This window comes from Lepisosteus platostomus, chromosome 23, assembly GCF_059453375.1.
Source record: "Lepisosteus platostomus isolate fLepPlt1 chromosome 23, fLepPlt1.hap1, whole genome shotgun sequence".
Taxonomy (NCBI): domain Eukaryota; kingdom Metazoa; phylum Chordata; class Actinopteri; order Semionotiformes; family Lepisosteidae; genus Lepisosteus; species Lepisosteus platostomus.
Genome location: NC_142633.1, coordinates 6677427 through 6698129, shown reverse-complemented (window position 1 = coordinate 6698129; position 20703 = coordinate 6677427). Strand labels below are relative to the sequence as shown.

General features: G+C 46.0%; 1 protein-coding gene across 4 annotated transcripts in view; it reads right to left on the bottom strand.

The window, feature by feature from the left end:
* foxj3 (forkhead box J3) overlaps nucleotides 1–20703 on the bottom strand; it is a 146337-nt gene that overhangs the window by 39248 nt on the left and 86386 nt on the right. For all 4 annotated transcript variants that reach the window (XR_015929553.1, XM_088616907.1, XM_088616905.1 and 1 more), the window contains exon 3: nucleotides 2957–3031. Coding sequence is in view for 3 of the 4 variants with exons in the window: in XM_088616907.1 (XP_088473033.1) it covers nucleotides 2957–3031 (75 nt within the window). In the remaining variant the exon portion in view is untranslated. The remainder of the gene's footprint in view (nucleotides 1–2956; nucleotides 3032–20703) is intronic.

The following is a 20703-nucleotide window of genomic DNA, read 5'->3' as shown; positions in this document are numbered from 1 at the left end:
ACGCTTTCATGGAGTTTCTTAGTGCTCCCCGGCCTCTGGAAGTCCCCTCCCTGGCCTGGCGGACCCCACTTGTCCAAAGGGGACAGCCCACACACACCCCCAGTGCAGGGACTGGGGAGGCCAGCAGCACTAAATAACCATCTTCTAAGCTCCAGTACTGCCAGCCAACCAAACCTGCCTCTACTGCTGCATCACCACTGAGTAGCTGAAGCACCCAAGAACAAGGAATACTTCCCCCAGTGTGGCAGGAGATCAGGAAACCCATTCCCAGAACACAACCAACTCGCAGGAAAAAATGAGCTCGTCACTCCCTGGAGGCAAAGACAACACTTTAGGGTTTCGATTAAAATAAGTCCCATTAAAATAAACCTAAAAGACAATTTAACTAAAATATACTGCCCATCAAAGGAAGCCTCATTTATAACAGCAACAGATTCACAAAGAGATCAGAAAGCCCTTTTCACAGCGGGCACACTGATTATCGAACAGACACGACACAGGTAAATTCATTATGCTGCTCACCATGCGTCCTCCACAGGGGTCCACACTGTCAAAGCCAAGCCTAGCAGTGGTTGCAACTTGCAAAATCTGTGCTGCATGCTTGGTACCAGGTTGCAGATGCTGTCTTGGGGGATTTTGTCTCTTTCCTGTTGCAGAGCCAGAACAACGCATGTCTGTTCACTGGCCTCTCAGCCCTAGATGCTACACATGACCCCAGCTCATCCCACACACGTTTGATGGGGCTCAGGTCTGGAGAGTGAGGCACCCACGACACATCATGTCACATTCTCATCTTGCAATAAGGCTGTTTACTGCACTGGCAGTATAAAAACGTGCGTTGTCCTACTGGAATATTGTCAGATCTGGATAAGTGCTCAGTTTAAGGACCTGATCAACCGAGTGCTCTGCAATCAGGTTGAAAGCCCGGAATTCTTTAAGGAAAGGACAATCCTGCCCAACAAACCTGAATCTCTTCATTGTGCCTCCTGTATCATGACTTGTGGTCACCCAGACCGTAACCTATTATTGATGTACTATATTGTGGCTGCAACATTTTATGAGATTATACATTTCTGGCCGTGAACACCTAAAAAGGCAAGCAATAGTGTGCTGAATTAGTCCAACATAGCAATGTCACTAAAGCATTGTCCTCCCGATTAGAAGGTCATACTGATTCATTTGTGTCTTTCTATATTAATCTGAACCAGGCTTGACATTCAACAAGTCATAACACCACATCTCACACACCCAGTCAACTATTTTCACTCTGAAAGTGATTCACAGCCTATTCAAGAAAGTCATGTTCCATTTGACTGATCAATTGATCAAAAGACCAACACCTTTAATGAATATATAAAATCTATAGGCTTATTATTGTAGTAAACTGAAATAATATGGACAGATATTTTTGATGGTCATCATATTAATTGGATATAAAAATGCTTTTGGGAAATGACTCACTCACAGCTGAGCATAAGCAACTTTGTTCACAGTAAATTACCATTACACTAAACTGCTGTATAATACTGTGCTGCAAGTACAGATGCAGACCCACAGCATGGGCAAAAGACAAAGACTTAGACGTACACTTTTTCAATTCTGTGCAATGGAGCCTTGCACAATATTAGCATAATCTAATTAAGCATCACATGACAATAGGTTAGAAGTCAGCTAGGTGTTGGCTACATTGCCTCAAAGTCATAGTGAAATATGCTGATTAAGGGCTTATAATGGATCACCTTTAAATGGCACCGAAAAGGACATGAGCAAATGAGTTCGTCAGCCAGCGGAGAGCATCCACGCAGAGGTGGAGCAATCTGATTTGCCCCCCCCACAAGAACACACATGGAAGATGAGGATGAGAATGACAGAGGAGCTGAAGGTACAGGCCTGCTTCTCACAGACTGGACGATGTGATGCTCACGAGCTTTGCAATGGTAATACTGGTTTGATCAGTTAGTTTTGGTCAGTTGCTGTTTATACTGAGTAGTGTCTTTTGTTCACGATCTATTAAATGGCAAATTTTAAAGTTCACAGTAAACTGTACGATTAAGGCCTAAAGTACATCATTTATTAGTTTTCCAAATATATTTTTATTGTCATCCCTGGGTACGCTCTGTGACTTAATGTTGCTCTAGTCATCTGCACTTGGTACTGTTAATAATGGAACTGGTCTTTGTTTGCAGTTCACTGTCTGCATGAAGTCTTTGTCATCTGACTGAACGCAATACCGTACTCTTTCCAGTATGTAAATAAAGGACTGTTCTTGGAGTCTGAGTATCACTGGCAGAAGGAATAATATGAAGAGATGGTGAATGTTGCCTGTCAGCAACCTAATCGAATCCGATCGATCACAGTGATAACGGAGACGTGAGAGAGGAGCCTATGAAATGTGGCTAACCCAATAGTCATGTGATCACCCACGTATAATACCAGCACTACACTGAAGAGGACTGCACCCCATCTCTTCAGAACATGCTACAAATTGGCCTGGATATACATGTACCCCATATCTAAGCTTTTCAATCTTAGATTCCCATTGTCTCTAAAATGTAACACACTTAAATATAAGAAAAATGATACAAGCTATAATTTACCGGATAGAAATTATTTTTAATTACCCATGATAAATACCACAATTAACCTCCTGCACAGGCTCCTCATTTCCATCTCCTTCAGATTATAAAACAGCAAATGCCGAACAGCTCTTTTCCAAGTACAGGAAATGAGCTGAAGTTCGAAGTAAGGGGAAAAGCTGACAAGCTTTCCCTGAAAGATCAAGATGTTGTGAATGCTATACTTCGTGTAATACTTTTTGTTGTACTTTTTTGTAGGTAAATACAGTTTTGACGCGAGCCAACCTTTTAAAGAAAAAAAACACTCTACGGACACACAAACAATTCATCTCACTATGGAGATAATGCACCTGCAATAAAATGCAAGTAAAAGCACTCACCTTCCCTGGGTCATCTTTAGAGCGAGGCACTTTGAGGAAACACTTGTTCAGGGACAGATTGTGCCGAATTGAGTTCTGCAAGAAAAGAAAAGGACAGATCAGGGGCTGCACAGCAGTGAGCCAGCATGAGCTGCATCAGCCATCAGGGGGGCTAAGTGTGTGCTGCTAATGGAAACGTATAACATTTACAGACATGCCCCGAGCCCTGTGCAATACTCTGAACAGTCATACCTCAGCCAAACGAGCAGGGGGCTCCGTTTATACAGTCTGAGGGATATGGGATCTGAGCTCTTTCCGGGTTCGTGTGCACCACAGTAAGAAGACTTGCTGCTAGTAACATCAGCAGAGGGAGCAGGTTTCTCAAATTAATGGCTTCCGTGGAATCAGAATACTGTGTGCCTTCAAGACAGACAATAACCACATGCCATAAGGAATGTGCAAGCACTCCACAGAAAAACAAAGATCACTGACAGAGAGGCATCATGGCCCAACGGACAGTGCTACACTTGTATACATTGAAAACTGGGAGCAGTCAGGTGTTCTTCGGTCAAACGCACCAGTGGGACACGCTGCAGACAAAACGCTGCCATATTGAAACGGGGTCTGGGCAGCATGCACCCCTCAGTTTGCGAATTGTTTGGTGCACCCTCCGCAGTCAGCCATGAACGTCTGCAGTGTTATTTCCGAGATATTTTTATAGCACAGATACAGCAGGCTACTGCAGCTGCAGAAAAAACAGACACAGCACCACCTGATCCAGTCCAGCCGCCTCAACAACGATGGTGATCAACGCAATTAAAAGCAGTCTGGACTCCTGAGCCCAAGTTGTTATGCTTTTGAAAACCAAATGTCCTCGAATATCAAAAGCCAAAAGCGCTGTCGCATGCAAAGACTGAAACAGCTAGAGCCAGCAACACAGCCACTGTGTCGAGACAGGGAGTCCGCAGAGCCGCAGAGCAATGGTGTTGGGAGAGGACAGTTCCAGGAAACGCTCATAGGTCAATTATTTAGTAAATACTGAAAAACTAGTTTGAACGGGAGCTGAGTTTGTGTTCAGCCAATGGATTTATTCTTTCATTTGTTCTACTGCAGTGTATTCTTAAGCTTTGGCTAAAACCACAATGCAAGCAGCACATGCCTGGACTGTGTGTGGAATAGGTATGCAGCCTGTGCCAGTATAACAAAGCCTTAAAGATTACAAGATTAGCTATTACAGCAAGAATATAAATGTTTCAATGAACGACATTTACATCCCTTTAATGCGCCTCATAGTGTATCACTGAAAAACACACCAATGTTAGCTAATCATTGCCCTTCACTTCATTTTGCTTTGAGGCCTGGTCTCCTTTGTACATGTGATCAAAACCCCCTCTGATCAGTTCAGTTCCCAGTCGCAGCTTTGAGTTCAGTGAGACTAGTCAGCACCAGCTCAGACAGTAAAGACTAAAGGCAAAGCAAAATTCTGCACAGAAAGAGCAATTTCACCAGTAGGGAAAACAGCACATCTCTGCTCTGGGACATGTGCTGACTGGGTGTATGTACAATGAATTCTGTTAACGTTCTTCAGATGCAGGTATAATAATAATAATAATAATAATAATAATAATAATAATATAGCGCTTTTCTGGACACTCCTGGACACTCAAAGCGCTTTACAGGTAATGGGGATCCCCTCCACTACCACCAGTGTGCACCCCCACCTGGATGATGTGGCGGCAGCCATAGTGCACCAGAACGCTCACCACACATCAGCTATCGCGGGGGAGGAGAGCAGAGTAATGTAGCCAATTCATAGATGGGGATTATTAGGAGGCCATGATTGGTAAGGGCCAATGGGAAATTTGGCCAGGACGCCGGGGTTACACCCCTACTCTTTCCGAGAAACTCTCTGGGATTTTTAATGACCACAGAGAGTCAGGACCTCGGTTTTACGTCTCATCCGAAGGACGGCACCTGTTTACAGTATAGTGTCCCCGTCACTACACTGGGGCATTAGGACCCACATGGACCGCAGGGTGAGCGCCCCCTGCTGGCCCCACTAACACCTCTTCCTGCAGCAACCTTAGTTTTTCCCAGGAGGTCTCCCATCCAGGTACTGACCAGGCTCACACCTGCTTAACTTCAGTGGGGTGTCAGCTGTGAGTTGCAGAGTGATATGGCTGCTGACTAGGTATCCTCTCGTCTCTTAATACACTACCAAGGGTAAGGTAAAAATGACACAGAAGCCTTATCCTGTGTTGATGAAGGTTCCCTTTAAAACCAAGATAAGAGGCAGGAAAAGCAAGTCCATGTAATTCATCAATGAATCACTCACTTTATTGATATGTTTCAGAAGAATTACACTTCATTAACCTTAGCCCCAGTCATCACTTAATGTGAACTGGTTCCAGGCGATTGGTTCTTCAGCTTTTGTCAATAAGAACTATAAGCAAGACTCTGGTTGTGAGTCATATAACCCAGCTTTAAAGACGCCCAAAGGTTTCCTGACCACCGAGAGGTCTAAGTCATAATGAGTTTCCAATGAATACAGCTGGATGCAAACAAAAGCCAGACCATTCACTGAGAGGACAAAGTCCAGTCAATAAAAAAACTACTAGCAGCAGAGAAAGAACAGGACAGAAGCAACCCTGTCAACGAATCTGCGCAGACTGCATCACTTCAGCTTGGCTACAACAAATGATGTTATCCAAACTAGGCAGTACCAGGCAAACTGTACAGAAATACCCTGGACTCCAGTTTGGATGTTTCTATGATGTTTTCTACTCTGAGTTTATTTCCACAGTAAGGGTGTTCTCATTTTTGATCCAATTCATTGCCTTCCCTTTATCTTCTGACACAAAAAAATGCAGGAGGAGAACTGTAAAAGATCCCAAATTCCTCAGGAATTCCTGTTGAATAGGCATCCTTCAAGGCCAGGCAAGATCGTCTGAGTTGAGCCCTGCGCTCGATCACACCTCAGTAACTCATAATGAGGCTCACTGGGTGAAGACAGGTTGTATGACCCCACTCATCTTGCCCTCTCTGTGTCTACATGTGGGGTAGCATCTACATGCGAAAGTGCTTATTTCAACTAAAATACAAATGATAAAAAGACAAGCACTGTTAGCACCTGTTAGAGAGTTCAAAATCTTCACAAAGTCACTAAAATCTGATCATATCTACTGTGGCTCTTATTTCCAGCATAAAAAAGAAACATTCAGACAAAAAAAACATAATACAATGCTTAAAATTGTGTGAGAGCAGGTTAAGGAAACATTTGTCATAACTGAGAAATTGTGTATTCACAGACCAGTAAAGGTAAAGACTGAAAACGAGACAAACAACAGCACCGTAACAGCAGGCTTCTTAAAGCGGAATAGTGCTCACACAATACGCAGTATCTAAAATCTAGAAAGGTCACGCCAATGGGCATGCTCTCTTCAGTACCAGGCTACACTTCTGACCTTTTCATAACGTCGCAGGTTTGTCTCCAGACACCGAACACCACTGACTACAGGCAGTGGTGTCTCACACTGAGGAATGTGGCGGAGGAAGATGGGTTCCTCCAGAATATGTGATGTATTTGGAGCCCCACACAGGTAAAATTCAATGCTTCTTCCCCAAACGATGCCCTAACACATGAACTGCGAAAGCGCATGATGATGTGGACTCAACCCAGCTGGACTCAATATTATGGTTTATCCTATGAGGGACTGTCCAGCCCCCCTTGACCCTGAATCGGACGAACTGGAGAGAAAATGGACGGATTATGATTCATACGAAGGTCTCTTTGTGGGATGCGCAAGAGGGACATCTGTGTCAGCGAAGATGAATATTCAGAGAAAAAACTACAGATCTTTTTAATCCAATCTATAAATCATACGCGATTCAACGAACTCAGGTTGTATTTCAGGAGTGCGAGGAACTAAGCAGGAGGTTCTATGAAGCCGGGCATCACAATTCACAACCAGAACAGCTCCCAGACACAGGAAGGACCTTCCGGGTGCTGTAATTATTGCCAGCGGGTTTGTGAGCGTGACGGAAGAGGTGGTAAAGTGCTCAGAAGCACTCAGAGAGGGCTGGTGATGCCGTAAGAGAGGATCAGGGCAGCAGCCATGCAGGAGACACAAGAATATAGGTCAGATTGAGACGTGCTGCTGGACTTGGCAGGTCTCTCCGCTGGGATTGCAACGCTGTTTATGGCTCGTGCTGGATTCCTGCAGACAGCCATAATCAGCAATATTCATGAGAGCCTGTCTGTTCTACAAAGTCTGAGTCGTCTCCCGGTGTCTCCGAAGATCTGGCCAGAAGCTACGCAGGGAGAAGGGAGAGGGGGAGGGGGGGGGGGGGGAATTAAATTTCTGATCTCTTCTCAGTTAGCTATCAGGCCCTGTGCACGCAGAAAGAAAAAAAAAACACCTCCTATTCCCACAGAGATCTAGCTGGGTTACTGGTATTGAGTTCATATGGAGATTTCTCTTCCCTGTAGGTCGTTCTAGTTCAGTATGTCTGGTCTGGACTGCACTGTGAACAGCTGAGCTCTCTTATCACATCAGCCCCAGAGGAGACGAACTGCGCTTTGCTGCTCGCTGTGCACATCATTTAAAATGGGCGCAGTAAACCCTGCAAGCTGAAGTCCAGTCAACCAGTGTTTGGCACTACCGTCAGTCAGTTTTTTCCCTGGCAATTCAACAGGCAATCAGTGCTGACTGACGTATAATAAGCAAAGCATCTATTTATGAGCACAAGACCTATTGTGACCCATTTCATCTACACACCCATGTATCCAGAGTCACTGTGGATGGTCCACTCTTTAATGAAGTGAGAGGTCTGAAAGACCGCGCTGAATTATATAATAGCAACTTGAGGCTACTGCTTTACATTACAGTCCAAGCACATACAGCTCTTACTGGGCCACCTGAATTCTGTTGAAAAGTAAGCGCACACTTGTCACAGAGATTAATTTGAAATACACTACTACATTTAAATTTTTTATGAGCAGCTCTGATCATTAGAATTAAAAACTGCCTGTGACTAAAGCTCGCCGTGCGCATTTCATGTTCTGTGCACAGGATGAAAATAAAGAGATCGCTGTAGATCAAACAGCAGTCCCACGGGACCCTGTGCGGAGCAGTAGAAAACATTTGAAAGCAGCAAGAAATAGATATGTACAGCAAAGCTTGGATTGAGATCACATGCCATCACAGCAAAGGCAAATGTCCCAATAAAGATGCACAGCTCCTTCATGATCACAGCGAGGCCCGTTCTTGATGAACACAATCCTTCACCAGCCTGACACGTGTGTGCTCGGTCAACACGGCCTTCACTGCCGCAGATAAGTTGGAATAAGAATCGCCGTCCGAAGGGATACCATCGCTCATCAGTCAGACCTTCAAACCAAAACACTAAAACAAAAATCTAACGTACTTTCTCTCAAAATGTAAAAATGACACTGATCAAAACGGAGACAGCTAATTGCTTTTGGTCCTGTGAAGCTCAATCTGCTCTAACAGCTTGTGCAAATGTACAAGGCCATGAAGCAGGAATGTATTCTCTGCAGAGCCTGACAGAGCCCTTGAACACCTGGGGCCGTGTTCAACAGAGCAGCATGCCGATCTGTGGAACAAGGAGCGCCTGGCTCTGTTCACAGCGCGGAACAGTCTGCCCGCCAACACACCTGAACCAAACCCTTCCCAGGTATTTGGATATGTGCTTGTGGTTGAGAGGAAAAGGCTTTCTTAGTCAAGGTAACTGTGAACAAAAGCCTAGCGAATTCCTTTTGCTCGCCCTCCTTGCTCCTCCCACTCGTCTTCAATCCAAACAAGAAGCAGCAGACTAGGAACTGCAATCAAGACAGAACCTTTCTCCAAAGCTCAATTTCATCACCATCAGAAAAATGTTGTTCAGGTCTTGAGTCTCATCTGGTCTCTGAAGTGTGTGCATGCCTGGACACAGTTTGGGGCTCCAGTGAAAAACAAACGCATTTCAGATGCATTTCCAAAGCAGCTAAGAGAATGGTATTATTAAGAATAATCATTACTATTCAACCCAGCAGTAAACGTAACAAACGCAGCTACTGACTTTGAAACATTGGACAGGAGAGATGAAAGAAAACCGCTACCATGCTGAATTAATATAATTATGATGGAAAGAAACAGAAAAGCCCAAGTTCAAGTTTTCCCGCAGAATTTTGATTGATCCGTCCTTTCAAAAAAGCTGATGCACAGACTTAACTACAAAGCCACCCCACAGGGCTGCAGACAGCGAGGCTTGGAGTGGTGCGGCGAATTCCACTAGGGCGCTGGAGTTCAACACCCACTTGTGCACAAGAGGACACCCGTGGCCCCGTGGGAGGCGAGGGAGACGGCTGAGGAACCATTAGCCGCCTGTCCCTCCTGATAGCGGGGTCAAAGTGCGCCAGCAAAGCAGGTGTGTGGGCAGGCTGGGATTTATGGCTGCCTACGTGCCTCTCCATGTCATAACCGCCCTGAGCCCCAGCCAGCGCAGAGACGTAACAGCTCCAGACAGAAATGACACAGCGAGCGAGCCGAGCTCCTGACGAGCGAAGCTGCACAGTATAGCAAGGGGAAAGTAGGTCACACAGCCCCCCTCCTCCTCCACAGCGTGTCAAACTGCACGGACCAGGGAGGGATGGGTCCCAGCCCGACGCGACCCCCGCCCACGTGTTTGTGGCACGTTCCCCACCGCGGATCACACAGGTGCCGCTGGCTCTGGTCCGTGCCGCCAAGAGACAGAACAACATGCGCTGGAATCCGAATGCTGGCGGAGCCTCATCAATGCACCATTTCCAAGCATCTCCTTGTTGAGCACATCTTCAGTTTCTCCCCTGAAGAGTGGCTTTAGGGAGTGTCTGGACAACTGCCATACGAAGACTTACTACAGTCAAAAGACATTGCTGTGAATTTTAAATAGCATAACGCACATGGCCTTTGATTTTTATTGCATTAGCGCCACAAAATGCACCACAAAATTACTATTTGGATGTAAGGTAATTATTTGGCCCCTAAACTACAAATGCACTAGCCTAATTATAGTTAACTAAAAGATACAGGAAAGCTCAAATGAAAACTGAATCTTTTTTAATGGAAGACTTGTTCAGTTAATAAAGAAAGCACATACACACTTGAAACAGTACACAACTGGTGCCCTAAGACAAAAACAGTAATGTACAACATAGCTTGTTATTGCTATCGTGTTGAGACTATGAGCCATCAGGGCAAATGTGCCAAAATCAGGCGCAGTTCCTTCACTATTTAGTTTATCCAAGTTCTTCATGAACACCCTCCTTCACCTCTGTTCATCAGTGATTCTTGTGCAATTAACAGAGAAACGTGCACATGAATAAATGCAAAATCCAATTGGTGCAGAACAAAAAGCACGACTCAAACGCTTGCTAGTGTGTTCTACCAGCCACTTCGCTGGACACAAAGAAACTACAGCTTCAACAGCAATGTGTTGAAGAGATCTTTTACATACTGACCCCGATTTGAAACATTCAAACTGAGGCCCAGCTTCAGTCAAACTGCGCAATCACCCTCAAGCCCAAACTCCGGCCCAGCACTTAAAAGCAGGATTCCACTGGCAGGGGAAGACGGTTCTGGCAAGCAGACAGCCACCACGATCTAAGTTTCGAATGTGTGAACTGCAGGTTTATCAACCATATACCTGTTAACCATTGACTGGCACCACACAGCCATGGGGCCCCTGGTTCAAATCCAGACCTGGGGTGCTGTCTGAGTGCAGTCTGTATGTTCTCCTCATGTTCAGGTGGATTTCCTCCCACAGTCCAAAGACAGCAGGATAACTGGTACAGCAGGTTAATTGGCTTCTGGGAAAACTGGCTCTGGGGAGAATGCGTGCATTTGTGTCTGTGTGTCTGCCCCATAACACACTGCTATATCTGCAACCCTGAACTGCAAGACGCAGTTCCAAAATGGATCAATAGGAGATTTCACTCGTACTACCGAGCGCATTTGCCATTTCAAACGTGACCCACGTATCCGATACCACGTGCTGCACTGCCCGGATCCACACCGCTCTTCCTGGAGACAGTCTTGGCTGTCCCATTTTCCATATGGAAACCGAGACGAGCCCTGAGGACATCCTGTGCCATTCCCTGGGAGAGCGAGTGAAACTGCCACTGCATCCAGAGCCGAGCTGTTAAACCCAAGAGGACACGCATCAAGTCCATGAGCTGCAATGCAGAGGTTATGAATTGTAACCCCAGTGCTAGTCGACAGGGTGTGGACGTGCACGTGCCAAGCAGTGGTCACCCATGTGCTTCAGAGCTGCACTTCTCCTGCAGGGGGATGCCCTTTATTAGACTAAAGGAGTCTAATCAGAAGGGGCTGTGCTGCACTGTTTCAGGAGATTATGTTCTAGGCATTCTCTGCAGCAGGGGTTCCCAACCGGGGGTCTGCGAACCCTTGGGGGTGTGTGACGGTACTGCAGGGGGCTCGTGAGATTGTGCTGGAAACGTCAATGTCAAATTAAACATTCCAATTAATAAATAACAATGTAATAATTAGAATAAGAAAAACAACAGTAGTAATATGAATATTTCACCAAGTGAAAAGAAGCATGTTAAGAGGGTTGCTGTAACATTTATCTCAACTGGGTAGGCAAATCATTTAGGTTGAAGAGGTTCAGCCAACAAAAAAGGTTGGGAACCCCTGCTCTACAGGAACGAGCACAAACATTTACGCATCTGGCTGTTTCTGGTCAAGATACTGGAGATCGGGGCGCAGAAACGTTTCTCTCCCTCCGGGCGCTGCGGCGATCAGGACTTTCCAGGGGATTTTGCTCTGCGGCGCCCTTGTGCCACCAGCCTCGACGGGCCCGTGTGCCAGCGGGTGTTTGAAAGGGTCTGCGCGCTCGTGCGCTGGGGAGCGGCCCTATGCCGAGCCAGCAAGGCAAGCCGGGGTGCAGCACTGTCGCTCTGCTGGACTGGGGTGCTGAGGTCCAGCCCTGCTTGTCCAACGTGGTTTACGAAAAAAAAAAAAAAACACTGCATATTACCTGGATCTTTTCAACACATTATGAGCAAGACACTGGGACCACATGATACGTGGCAGACCAGACCCAGACAAACTGAAGAGCCACATCAAGCCATAAGCAACATAAGCTCCGATACTGATCAAGGGCACGATAAAGGCTTTATTGTTTCCCCTCTCTGAGGCGGACAACGTCAAAATCAAAAACTGACCGTCGCGCCGTCAGGCTGTTTGATCTTTAGGGAAGATTGTTTATTCCCGTTCCGGCTGCATTATGAAACAAAATGCTTCCGGTTCACAGAATCTCCGTCCACCCATTCATTTCCAGTCACTACTGCCCTGCACTGAAAAGGTGACACCATATCACTAACTGTGGCTGAAAAGCTGATCAAAACACATTTGTGTTCTCTCAATTTGACTGTAATGCTCTACTCGCTGGGGTATCTAAATCTACTCTGAACAAACTGCAGTATGTCCAAAATTCAGCAGCCAGAATCCTGACCAGGTCTAGTGCAAGTGTTCACATTACTCCTATCCTGGAGTCGTTGCACTGGCTCCCGGTCAAATTCCATGCAGACTTTAAAATCCTCATGCTCACCTATAAGGCTCTGCATGGCTTGGCACCTCAGTACCTGCCTGAACTATTATCGCCCTACTCCCCACCTCGCAACCTTCGCTCTTCTAAATCTGCTCTCCTTACTGTCCCCCAAGCCCGTCTACATTGTATGGGTGACAGGGCCTTCTACTGTTATGCCCCCAAGCTCTGGAACTCTCTCCCCAAGGACATCAGAGAGTCACCTTCTCTAAACTCCTTCAAATCCAGACTCAAAACCCTCTTCTTCAGAAAAGCCTTTACTGAACTGGTTCCATTCTTCACCCCTCTGCTCTTCTTAGCACCACCATCCACGGTCTCCTCTATATATTGTAATTGTGTTTTATCTTGTGTATTCTTCTTATTTATTGTTATACTCTTCTTATTTATTGTTATTGTCATCCTGTAAAGCGCTTTGAGAAGCCACCTTCAAAGTCGCTATATAAAATAGTTTATTATTATATATTTTAACATCCGAGAGCTTCAAAGTAACTCCACACAACCGTGCACCAATTAAGATCCCCGTACTCTCCAATTCGACACCTGCCACGTTCTCCGACAGAGTCCGTGCAGTGTCTTGCTCCTTAGAGAAGGCCGCGTTTACAGATAACATTTCATTAATCAAAGCCCAAAGTGGAGGTTACTGCAGAACGCCGGCACAAATCAAAGTGAAGATGGGGGAGATCCCAGCACAGACTTTCACAGAATTTATCCCATCCAATCCGTGGAAAGCCTGAGAGCTAACAGAGAGCGACTCCTAATGCAGTCTCGGGATCCATGTCTCAAGGGCTTTACTGTACGTATATAAACGGAGGCTCAGACATAGTTATCGCCACCGCTGCAGTACAAAAGGCAGACTTTACACACACAACAGCTTTTCCTGGCATGACGGGCATGCTTCTGGGCACTGGAACGGCACAGGGACTGAATCATCAAGCCCCACCCCTGCCCACGACGGCTCTCCTCTGGGTGGGGGGCCGAGGCCCATCTGTGGTCAGCGTAAATAGTCTGTGAGGGTTGCTGGCAAAGACAGAGTAACAATCCAGTCAGCTGTGCAGTGAGTCTCTCGCATGAAAACAAGAAGGCTAGTGTTTGTCAGGAAAGAAGAAACACCGAAAAATCAACGATCCGGGGAAGCAGCTCTATTGGCAGACGGCTGCGAGCTGGTTCTGGTTTCACTGAATTCTGAAGCTTCTATGCAAGATCCTCCAGTCTGCCGGGTTTCACTCTCACAACATTTTGAGAACCGCCTAATTAATTCTGCTTTAGCTGGTTTCCATCTCTCTACCCTTTCCCCCCCCGCCGGCACTCAAAACTTCCCCTGAAACATGCCTGTACAGTTTAAAAATCGAGAGCTCTTGTTGGGATCGTGCAAAATAACTGGCAGAATAATCAGAGGGAAGAAGAAAAAAAAACTCTTGAGTTTCTATTTTAACAGAAAGAAAAAAAAACTAAGAATTACAAAACAAACCCAGCCATGACTCACTCTACCACCCCTTCACACTTATTTATTGTTAAACCCTGAAATCACTGATGCGGCATTCGAGTTGCCATCGTTCTGATCAGACTGCAGACTCCACTGTGCAGGACTGCATGGGGCCCCCTGTGAGATATAGCAAAGTCAAAGTTATTTTACACTGCCGTGTCGCACGGTAGCCCTTCATCATGCTTTTTGTGCCGCTGTTGAAAAGCACGATCTGTGTCTGACTAATCTTTTTATTATCCCGTTAAAAAAAAATCCCTTAATTCCTTCCAGGCCACTCTTGTTTCCCATCAAAAGAGAAAGTCGCTGGGGTCTGGAGACGGAGCAGCGACACGCAGTTTCAACAGCTTGAACAGCTTTGCTCAGCAATGCAATGGAACCACATGAGGATGCTCCCGCGATATAAAAGCTCTGGGTACAGCATCGAGGGCGATTTCTCACACTCAGTGAAGCGACAGAGGCTCAGAAATTATACGGCAGGTACGGCGCAGGACGGGAAATCAAGTGACGTCTAAATACGTCTAAACGCTTCCAAAGGACAAATGCAAAACTGAACCAAGTGCTTTTTACAACAAGAAGTACTGATAAGAGTGGCTCAAATGTGTGTACCCAACTACAGCCACCGCATACGCCCACCACACTGAACCTGAGATTCTTACAGGGAAGGCTCTGAAGATAAGGGTTACAGGCGTCTGTATTCTGAATAAATGTTCACTAAGCTACGTGCAGCAGACAGGCAGTGCCGTTTGCATCTTGGAGCCCGCTGACGCGTAATCTATGAGCCCTGGCCAAAAACGTGGGGCACTGCACACAGCTCAGGAGCTCCCCTCATTCCTGAAGGCCCGGGACGCACACAGTTTCGGGGAGAAGGTGCTCAGAAGAGCAAGGAGCCTTGTGGCTACTTTGTCACTTTCAGGAGGGAGGGTGGAGGAGGTGGTTGTGTTCTTCTTGGTGAGGAGAGTCCTGTTCACACTGGAAACGAGAATGACCGTGGGTTCTCCTGCCAATTTCTTCAACGCGTGGATGCTATCATCGTTTTGGAGGCAGCAATTATTCAGAAAATCGGTCCGCACATTACTGGGTGGCATTTGCAATGTGGTTGGGTTGCCATCTGGCTCTTCCCTCTCTCAGCACTCAGTCTGTCAGAATGGGGGGGGCGGTGTGGAAGCACAGAGGGGTTTTGTGGGGAAGTGTTCTTCCACGTTCCTGTTATGCCCCCAAGCTCTGGAACTCTCAGAGCTTCATTGTGGTGTGTTATCAATGTGAGAGCATACACTCCCTGCTTGAGCTGAACTCTCCCCAGGTACAGCAGATGACTCCGCAGTGCCCATTCGGAGGCACACCGGCTCTGTCTCCTTCCTCAACCTAGATCCTTCAGCAGATCAGACTGGATTTCGGCCCAAGTGGTGTCTCTGCACAAAAACGATTAAAAAAGAGCTCTGAACAACGACGGTGACCTTTGATTTGTAAGCCTGCAGTAGGTTACTGAATCAAACTTAGAAACAATCCCGCTTCATTCTGAAGAACAGATTGGACAGATCAGCAATGTCTTACTTGCCTGCGTCCACACACTGCACCCGAAACTCCGCCGTGGGGAAAAGCAGTGCTCGGCCGTTCACAAAAGAGGAACATCTGACAGGGAGGCAGGCAGACCTGACCGTTCAACGGGGCTGCGGCTTGTGAAAACAACCTCCTGCGGCCGAGCCAAGAAGAGGAGAGGAAGGCAAGTAAATGAAATTCAACGCAGCTTCCACAGCATGTCCGCCCTGCGTGAGGGCTGGGGGTTAAACGACACAGGGCTACCATTAGAGTGCTTGCTGCCATCCCACTTAATATTATAATCCACTTAGCAGCATGAAGAATAATGATCCCGAGGCCATGAAAATGAGCCTCAGCTCCGTTGCTGTAAAACTGACTGTACCAGACCCACAGAGATAAGCAGACAGGATTTATTCCCCACTCAGCCAAGTGATTCCAGTGCTGCCACCTTCACCATGGGCACCCAGTCTACCCCTCCCCCCCACACACACACACACTTTTTACTCCTTTCACAGCCAGAACGGGGTAGCTGAGCGCTGCCTGGGTAATGATTTTCTGCCCTACGGGAGCCCCAATCTCCGATTCTAAGAAAGACGAATTCGATTTCGGGAGATTTAAAGGTTTGTAAGGTGAAATGCATTAACCAGTCCTGCAGCTACATTCAACCACGAGCTCTGGTCTGGGTTCCTGCAGCACAACGCAAGTCAAGATGGAAGCTGTCAAGAAATTAAAGAGTAGACTGTTTTGCTCTGAGCAGCACACAGAAATAAGGGGTACACTCACTGTCTCCGCTATGTGTCAGCAATTAACACCAAGCAATAGCTCATCATTTTAAGATTAAGCATCAGCTGGTGTACAAAGTGAATAAACATTCTTAAATGCAATTTAATCTTTGCCGTCTGCCCCGTCTTTCTCACACCTGAAGGCTTCACAGCCGAAACGTTGTGTTTTCTCTCTTCACCATGGAATAAAACGATTACTTGTTCCTTTGCATTCTTAAATGAAACTCTTTTTAGAGCATACAACTAGATCAAAAGGAGGAGTAAATATTCGTTCTTCACAGGAACAGTCATGACAAGATCGAGTAGACATGAGGGCACCCTCACACATTTCTCAATGGCAATGTCATATTTAAAGATCTGCAGCACTAAGCTCCAGAAATTCTGATCAAACCCACACTCTGAATTTTTACTCAGGGAATCACTAGTGTTTGATGCAATTTCAGAACCTCAGCACTTGCTTGAGCTAATTCAAGTCCTTCAGCTCGAGGCTTTGTGCTACATTCTCTGCCAATGGTGTGAAAGAAAAACAAAATATCCACAGCATCTACAAGAAATGTCCTTTAAATCCATCAAGAAGCTGATCAATAATATAAGCTTGATCAGCTACCGGCAAGCACACAAACAAAGTTGATCTCATGGCCTTCTTGTGTGAAGCCTTTCCAAAATCTGTCACAACTGCAGCTTCAACACACAATGACTGAAAGAGCATTAAAACCTGATGAAAAAGTGACGCCAGACCCTTTTATAACAGAGGAAGGGAGGCAATTCTCTACACAAAGGGCTGTGGGAGTATGGAACAAACGACCCAGCTACGTTGACACCCTGGCTTTACTAAAGAAGCCGTCAGACGAGATACTTGGATTAATTCATTACTAGCAACAAAATGGCCAGGATACAGTGGCTTTGTCTCGATTGGAACTTCTCTCGTGTTCTTGGACTATAAGGTGAGCTGAGGAAAGACAGAAAAGCAGCTCAAGGACAGGCCAGCGCAGTGTCATGTACCCATTAATCAAGCAAGCTCCCTCTTTGCTACGAGAGGGAGGGGTCCGTGCTGAGAACAGAAGAGGTACAGTGTAGAACGAAACATCACAACTGTTCCCTGTAAAGTGGCTACTACCTCACCTTCAGTGTTATCCGATTTGATTGTGCTCTTTCGCGATCTGGTTAACTGTCGTCTGAGCTACAAAGTGACTTGCACATTTCCTCGCACAGAAATGTGGGATTGACGTACGGGCTTTTAGCTGGTTTAAACAACTTACACACTGAGAAAAAAAATGCACATACTTGTCTCAGGCAGCTCTTAATCAATAAATGAAAGCAGGAGGTTATCGCAGCTCTTCACAGCAATCCTACCACTCTCCAGCGTGCTTCCAGCCCAATGTGAAGCCCCAAAATTCACAGTACGGATCCAACATTGCCTGCACTGCAGCTGAAGTGGGTGATGCAAAAGGTGGCTGAGGCGAGCGCCACGTCTTTGATGAGGATGAGTGCTTCAGTACAGCTCTCGAACCAAAAGAGGAGGCTGAAACGGGGCCTCTTAAACAGGCAGACTCTCTTCAAAACCAGCATGGAATATTTTTCCTCTGCTGCAAAGATGACTCCCTCGAATATCGCAGCCCTACGTTTACTTCAAAACTAACCATTTAAAAGGAAACAACAGCCTAGAACAGGACACAACAATGAGGAAGTCTTCTAGCACACCATCACACTAACAGTCAATATTAACCCCTTTGACTTGCAAGCATAGCAGAGTTTACAAGCCTTTGATGCGCGTTACTGCGTTTCTGGACCGTTCCCACTTTTCAGTGCCATAACAGGAAGCAAAAACAATTACCAAAGGTTTATTAAAATGTCTGAAACACGAGAGATTAAGAAAGCAGAAATAAAGCCCTTTTCTGTCCAACTCGGCAGTATGGCTGCTCAGTTCTGGCCCACTGCTCAATTTCATCATCCAACTGTAAGTATGCTTTTAGTATTCCATCTTTGATAAAAGTACCAATGTATGCAATGTATCGTTTTTTTTATTAAAAATGTCTTAACGGTGGAGAACAGACTAATGTTGGCATGGCAACAAGCGACTAATTTTTGAATTCTTGTACAAATGACGTGTCATTTCCTCCCAGCCGTATTGCACACCGGTCCATCTTCAAATTCATTTTCAGTGACTCTGTTGAAATTAAACTGACGTTGCAGCAGTTACCAGCTCTGGGGCCCTGGGATGCTATCTAGAATGCTGTCTATGTGGAGTTTGCATGTTTCCCCATGCTCGCCTGACTTTCTTCTGGTGCCCAGAAGAGCAAGCTCTGTCATTGGGTCTGGCCAGGACCCCCTGGGGGTAGTGGCTGAGAGGAGAATGGTGTCCAAACTAGAGGCCATCATGGACAACGTCTCCCACCCCCTCTTTGACATGCTTGTGAGAATGAGGAGCACGTTCAGCAACAGGCTGATCCAACCAGGGTGCGACAGGGTGCACTACAGGAGGTCATTCTTGCCTTCTGCCATAAGACTGTACAACACAGGGCAACACTGACATTGACCTGTTTTGGACTAAACAGTAAACTCTCTGCTACAGGCTTTCCTGTTTACAACCGTTTTTGTGCAATATATGCCAGGGACTTGTGCAATACATTTATATTTATATTGTGCAATACAACTTTTTGTGTACTGTTCTGTTTTGTTCTTTGCATATTCTGGACTGTGAGTAACTCTTCTTAGTGCACTTCTCACTGACTGTACGAGTATTGTATGTATTGTATTATTGTATCATTTCGTTACACTGTGCTGTGTTAACTGTGTTAAGCTGCTGTTGCACTGCAATTTCCCTCACGGGATCAATAAAGTACCTAAGAGTGTGTACTAGTGGTGTTAGTGGGGCCAGTAGGTGGCGCTCACCCTGCGGTCTGTGTGGCTCCTAATGCTCCTGTATGTTGACGGGGACACTAGACTGTAAGAAAAGGCGCCGTCCTTCAGATGGCCTGACTCTCATTAAAAATGGGCGTTTCTTGAAAAGAGTAGGGGTGTTAACCTGGTGTTCTGGCCAAATTCCCACCTGGCCTTTACCAATCATGGCTTCCTAATAATCTCCATCTCTGAACTGGCTTCATCACTCTGTTCTCCTCCCCACTGAGAGCCGGTGTGTGGGGAGTGTTCTGGAGGGGATCCCCATTACCTGTAAAGTGCTTTGAGTGGAGTGTAAAGAGCTGTATAACATTATTATTATTTGTATTATTCTAATTATTATTATTATAATAGAACCAAGACATTCCGGTAGGTTAACTGACTTCTGGCATGTAAAAGGTAGTGGAGAATGTTTTGCTGGAGAGTGTCAGATTAAATTAATGAAACTGCTCAGGATTTTGACATTTCTCTTCAAGATTCTGCAGCCGATTTGGAGTTCCTATTCCCTGGCTACCGATCAGACAACAGGCATAAAAGGTCTACCCTGCTGGCTGTGTTTCTGCCTGAGATTGCACTTGAGGGAGACTCCTGGTGGTGTTCAGTTATCATCTGAAACAACGAATTGTCTTTCCCACTGAGAGGCTCCAGCTGTGGTCCGATCGGGCGACGATTAGTTGCCCAAATCAAGAAAGAAATGGACAGAGTGCTGAGACACTTGTGTTGGGCTGTGTGACAAAGTAAGACGGGTTACTTTCCTTATTCATCAATAAAGTCTGTGGGCACAATCCATGCAACTGAGAAACACGATGTCGACAACAGCACGTAGTGTTAACTTTATTAGTTAAATTTACTAAAAATAGAGGACTAAACACTCACCACTAAGGTCTGAATATTTATTTTAGTGGAAAAAAGCCAATGGTGCTCTTCACGTTAATGTAGGCTACTATTCACAAATCCTATTCAGTGTCCATCTCTATTCTGCAGCCTAGCGTCATTGCTCAGTGAAGACCTGCACTTTCTCCTCTTGGAAGCCCAGATCCCCAGTTTATAGACTTGTTCTACTGTGGGGACCTTCTAGCCCCGGCAGTCCATAAAGGGCTAAAAGACTACTTGAAATGAGAGCACGGCAATTATGAACTGTAGGGATGAAATACTGGAGACAGAGGGAAAACCTGAGTGAACCCAAGTGCCTGTGGCATTCGTCCCGACATCACAGCGCTCACCAGCTTCCCACTTTCCTTCTTTCAAATGTCAGATCTATTAAAGCCAGGTTGGAGCTGTGGCTGACGCATCTACAACGCGGGTATTTTCCAACCCTTCAGGAACAAAAACTTCACCGCGACATGAGCAGTAGATCACACAACGGCGGGCTCAAATGAGCTTCTGGAGCTGGGCGAGTGCTCGGACGATTTCGGAGTGAAAGGACCAGAATGAATCACGTTCACCACACCCTGCAACGC